At 38.3% G+C, this 6,065-nt stretch overlaps 1 protein-coding gene across 3 annotated transcripts in view; it reads left to right on the forward strand.

Moving 5' to 3' along the window:
* Positions 1–4,948, forward strand: part of gfra1a (gdnf family receptor alpha 1a) — a 219,076-nt gene extending 214,128 nt beyond the window's left edge. For all 3 annotated transcript variants that reach the window (XM_071479988.1, XM_071479989.1, XM_071479990.1), the window contains 2 exons: positions 805–852; positions 2,494–4,948. In XM_071479988.1, coding sequence (XP_071336089.1) covers positions 805–852; positions 2,494–2,646 — 201 coding nt within the window. In that variant the 3' untranslated portion in view covers positions 2,647–4,948. The remainder of the gene's footprint in view (positions 1–804; positions 853–2,493) is intronic.
* Positions 4,949–6,065: the final 1,117 nt, after the last annotated feature.

The following is a 6,065-nucleotide window of genomic DNA, read 5'->3' on the forward strand; positions in this document are numbered from 1 at the left end:
TAGTTCTCTAAACATGCAGACCTCAACTACATCGCTGATCGACCAGAAAACACAGTCATATAGTGACAAAAACCATGTTGTTTGTTTTGGTACAAGAACCTGTTTTCCCAGATACACTGCACATTCTGTAATTTTAACAACCCATTACTTATATTCAGTACGCAGTGAAGCAATCAGAGTATCGGTAAGTGGTGTCATCTAACCTTCTGTTACACTCACAGGAAGTGTGTTTGTAGGTGTGTGTGAGAGAGAAAAAGAAAGAGGAACAAAGACAGTGTGTCCAAGCACGCAACAGTCTCTGAATGATAAATCTGAGATGAAATCATGGTCTGGGTCGGACCGTCCCTCTGCGCTCAGCCTCGCTTTTCTTCTTCTTGAGTGTAAATATCAGAGGCTTTAAAAGTTTTACAGGATCTCAGGGTAAACTCTCCAAGGTTATTGGAGTTTTTCCAATTTCGCTTCAGTTTCCGACCTGCTCTCACAATGACATCAGCACCGAGCTTTCATAAACATACAGACTGAATGTGATGGGGTTTGAAGTGTAGTCACAGTGCTGTCTGTGTGTTGTTTGCACCTGTCGTGTTAACATATATTTTCAGTCTAATTAGGCTGTTGATTGTTCCATTGATTGTTGATCAAAACAGATTCATCACTGCAGATTCTCTCATAGTCTCTTAGACATGCAATGAACTTATACACTTTAAGATCTGAGTCTAATCTGTTTGTCATCTGGATCTTTTTCATTGACAAAACCATCAGTACATAAACATAAATTAATTGTGATTCTTTGTTTTTCTGTTGCAGGCTCAGAAATTGAAGTCAAACTCAACTGTTGATGGTGTCTTCTGTGTGGTAAGCTTGTTGTCAGTTACATAACATAACGCATTCAGCAAATTTCATAATTGAATTAAGGGGCAATGTATAAAATGAATAATAAATGTAGTTCTGGTTGGAAAAACATGTTCAATTTAAAGACCACATAACTGAAAACTTTCCTTACCTGTTTCCTTCTTTGTTACAGTTGTATTGCAGTTAAAGCTGCATCTCTGAGGCAACCAAATCTAAATCTTGTGAGCATCATTGGATGCACTAACAAAGTTATAGAAAAATAACAAACCTCTGACAGAAAATAACTGTGCCAAAATAATTGCAAATGACAAATCAACTGTTTTCAAGACACGTTTCATGTCTCTGTAACATGATTATTGCAGTGCATTTGGATGTTATATTCTGGCAGCACAGGTACACTTGGTCAAAAGTGCTATCAAAGAATGATGACTTTAATTTGGGATAAATATCAAAGCCTCTAAAATCCTGCACACAACTTGTCTTTCTCAAGTTTATCTCAGAAAACAATTTGATTTAAGACCAAAAGGCAATTGCTCAACTTATCAAATCATAACAAACTCTAATCCAACCTCGCTGTTGGAAGTCTCTGACCTCCCTCTGACAGTGATAGCCATGGCAATCCCTCCTGCCTCCTTTGTAAACTCTGGTTCTTTGTAGTTCCTTTGAGGCTGAAATGGGATTGTTGCTTATCTGGTGGCTTTTAAAGTTCACTGTAAATGTCATTGTACAATAATAAGGCACTGTTATGCACTGGAATGACATTTAATAGAAGCAGGGACAGGTCTCGGGGAGATGACCCAGCCGTTAGCTTGCAGCTTTATTAGCGAGCCAGAGACCAACACTGAGGCCCTATATACACATAGTTATGCATGTTGGCACATGCAAATGCACATGCGCACACACACACACACACAAATGTACTTTTTAGCTTTCCACTCTGACATTTTATCTATAAAAACAACCTTTTGATTTTTCTTACTGCGTCATACCAAATGAATATATTTAAAGAGTTTTTTACAGGTGATATTATTGAATTAAACAGTGTAATGTCTTCATGTTTGCCACATCTCTGAATCACATCTCTCATGAATTAAACCACAACCTTAAGTCCTCCAAGTGGGTATAAGATGCCAGCACTGGAAAAATAATCATTAGGTTTTCGTGAAGTGTGATGAATAAATTAATTAAGACCTAATGATATATCTGCAACAACTGTTTCATGAAACTCTAAACATTATGCCACAATCTGGACATTCAGAGCGGATGAAGCAGTTTTCTCTGTAATGATGGAGAAAAAACAGGGCTTAAGTGTTAATCCCAGGTGAAAGGTCAGCCTCCTCACCAGTTGACGGTCCCTGAAGAAGACATGTGTCTGCTATGAAATGGTGTAGGTGTTATCTCTGCAACACAAACAGAAAATGCATGGTTCAGTTTCAAACACAGGGAGTGAAACGTTCACACCATAGTCCGGGTTAGTTTTTACAACTTATCCAACAATTGTAAAAGGACCATGTTTATTGTGAACTTCTGCCATTGTCCTCTTGCAGCATTTTTTATTTATTTTTTTACAAATAACTAATAAAAATCTGAAGTCGATGGGACTGTTTTTTACCTCACTAATCTTTCTCTCCCTCTGTCTCTCAGGACCCTCAGATAGACGGTCCAAGTACATCCAATGCCATCCTGAAAAACTCGGCTGCCTCCAGACGGCCCGCAGGCCTGGCCTCTCTGCTGCCCCCGCTGCTCTGGCTGTGGTACTGCAGCCTGCCAGTGCCCTCCTCGCCAGGCAAATTGTAGCCGCGCCGCTTCACAGCAACAAGCTACAACGGACTGACAAACACACATTTGTATAAAAGAAAAAGCAAAACAAGAAATTATATGCTTTCTTCTCAGTAATACCTGTTGTACTTTTATTTCCCTCTGGAATCTGTCTCTACTTTGATTCATATACTTAGATTTTTTTATGGATTTTTGGGAAGCTTTGTTGTTTTAACGTTGGTTTTTTTTTTTGGTTTGTTTAGTTTAGTTTTTTTAGTTTTTTTTTAGTTTTTTTTGTTGCATTGCAGCTGTGTGCTAAAACAGTGATCTACTATACGTGTTAACTCAGTTTGGCTGTGTGTTCCCTTTGGGTTAGTTGACAAAAAAATGGGATTTAAAGCTTTCGTGTTGCTCCCTTGGGCAGAAATGGCAAAATACCTGAGGACTACATTCCAGTAAACCACAGCTGGTGGCTCTTGGAACGGTTCACAAAATGTAACTTGACATTGATTTTCAGAGTTGTCGGATCAGTTTTCACCCACGTCTGTTTGTGTGTCGAGGCTATAGGTGGGATCTTTCGCTTTAAAAGTCACAGTCAGTTCAGTAACAGCTACATTTTATCACACGGGCAACTTTTTAGATGTTATTCAGTCTCCTCTGTGGTTTGTGTATGTTTTGATAATCACGTGATCTGGTATTTTAAAATTATCAGCTGAATGAAAGGTCTATATGGATATTTACCTGACAAAGAAATGTCACTTGACAGCCTTTATTTCTTTTATTTCCAGGGTGAACACCAGTAACTTAAAACATCAGAGAAGACACAGACATCTGCGCCCAAACTGTCTTCACTGTAGCTCATACTGAACACACACTGCCGCTGGCAAAAGCACACAGGCAAAGACCCACAAACACATACCGCACACTTTCACACATTCAGACAAAAACACACAGGAACACACACAGCACCAGGCTTCTGCTCCCCCTTTATTTTTTACGCCTCAATTTGCCAACAGAGTGACGCTTGGAGATCACAGGACAGAGGTTTATACGCTGCTGTGGATGGCTGAATCCACTCCACTCATTAGTGATTGTACATACTTGTAACTGTTAGAAGTCCAAGCCATGTTCAGTGTTTCTCTATGGAAGGTGGCAGAGAAGCTGCTGCAGTTTCACCTGAACGATGTTTTTTTCTTTTTGAAGTTAACTTTTAATGTACTTTGCTGCACTGCGTCCAACAGAAACAGAGGAGAGCTGGGGAAAAAAAAACAGGCTTATTGTTGTAGAGTATATTCCATGGTAACTCACGCCTCCGTCGCTCCAACGCTCACAGGATCCTCATCTGTCAGTTCAGTGTTGCAACTTATTGCCTCAATTGTGAAACTGTCCACACGCGTTTGGGAAGGGAGCGATCACTTTGAACTGACCGTTTGCTGAGCTCCACCACCCTCAGTCACTGTCCCCACACCATCCAGCTATTAAATTGAATTCTGTGTGTTGATTCTCTTGCTGACTTTTTATAGTAATGACTGACTCATTTGTAAATGAGCAGTTAGCATCCCCACATGTAGACTAGAGGATGTGGTAATAAAGAGACAGTGTTGTCATATTTCAGGGATATAATGAAAAATGTATATTAGATTAGACTGTTATTTTAAAGCTACAATATGTAACCTTTACACATGAAAATGTCCAAAAATGACTAGACCCAAATATTTCTATCAATTCTCAAACCAGATAAATCAGTGATTTTAATCATGGTAACAGTCATTCATTCATTTGGTCACCTGTCAATAATGACATAGGACATAGTCTTAAGTTATAAGAGAAACAAGTAAATGTTAGACAGCTCAGCTCCCAGCCACTCAGAGACGTCCTGTGTTCGCCAAAGAGCATCTGTGAATCACAGACTTTTAAAGTAAAACTGCTTTTTTCAGTGTTTCTACTGGTTTTAATCCCCTGGTTCGTTAGCTACAGACAGAGGGACATCTCTGTGAGTAATTCAGCTGCTAACAGAGGTTAGTTAGGTCTCTTCAGTGTGTTTAAAAGCTTGACAGACCTGCTGAATACAGTTATGGTTGCTCTGCTTTGATTGGACAGTTGCTGTTTAGGGTTCAGGGTTTAGCAAATGGTCAGTTCTGTATTTTTTTTTTTTTTTTTTAACTGTTTCCAGCAAACACGTGACACATGACTCATGTACCGTACGTAAATCATGCGAGCATTTTGTATGTCTGCTCCTGAGGACTTCTGGGAAAATTTAAAAAAATAAATAAATAAATAAAAAAATAAAAACCACAGCATCACTATCACATTCAGTTCAGATGTAGATGAGCATTATCGTCTTTTCACTGTGGCATGTTCAACAGTTTCACTTTATCCATTTGGACACCAATCAAGAGCATTAACAACACACTGCTTGGGTTTATGTAGCTTCTCAGTACATGATTAATGTATAGTAGAACTTAAATGTTATTTACTGAGCATAAACATGGTATATGCACTGTATGTACTTGGCTGAAACTATAAATTGGACAAAATAAATGTCTGGTGATATTCTGTTCCAGAGCATTGTGAGCTATTTTGACATTCAGATACAACACAGATTACATGGAATAAACCAGAATATTGTTTTTTTATAACAACTTATGTATATTTCTCCCAGTATGTACATGATTATGGAATATTATTGCATCTGAGAAAGAGGATATCAATATAAATCTCCTGCTGTAGTTATATACGACTGTATTTCCTTAGCATATTGTTTTGTACCATAGCCCCATTTACAACATTGCTTAAATATAGTATTGATTTTTTTTTTTTTTTTTTTTTTTTGGCTAAGATTTGAACTTATTTTTCTATCTTTAACTAATTTTTACTGTGTCGAAGTGAATGAGATGGACCTGCCACAGACTGACAGTTGTAACTGACTATTAACTGCAACTGTGCTGTTGCAGTAACTTAGTGATTTCACTGCTGAAATAATTATGGTGACGGTCACTAGAAGCGAGAAAGAAAATTGTCATTGCATGGTGACTGTGACGGGAATATATCAAATGTTTAAAGACAAATATATTCTATACCATAACATCTGAAGGCTTTTTTATGGTATATTTTAGCAGAGGTGGGCGAGTGGGTTAAGTCCTGCAGACTGAATGTGTGCGGTTTGGATGGAAAGTTAAAGAGAAATGCTACAAGTTGATAAACAACAAAAAAACAGGAGTGATTGCATTTCTCAGAATTGTGTCTTAAAATACGTCTGATCGTTTTATATTTGAAACCCAGAGTCCTGTCTGGAATATGAGCTAAAGTAAAGTCTATAGAGGTGGTTCACTGTTTCATCTTTCTTTGAAGAGGCCTCCAAAGCGGGGGTCACTTCCTCCCGACATTAGGATCCCACAAAAAAGTTAAAGATGGTGAATATGTTTGCCGTCCATCTCCATCCCATCTGTTGTTTCAAA

The sequence above is a fragment of the Trachinotus anak genome, unplaced genomic scaffold, assembly GCF_046630095.1.
Source record: "Trachinotus anak isolate AG129_WGS33_773 ecotype Australia unplaced genomic scaffold, CSIRO_AGI_Tana_v1 ptg000007l, whole genome shotgun sequence".
In the NCBI taxonomy this organism is placed as follows: Eukaryota; Metazoa; Chordata; class Actinopteri; order Carangiformes; family Carangidae; genus Trachinotus; species Trachinotus anak.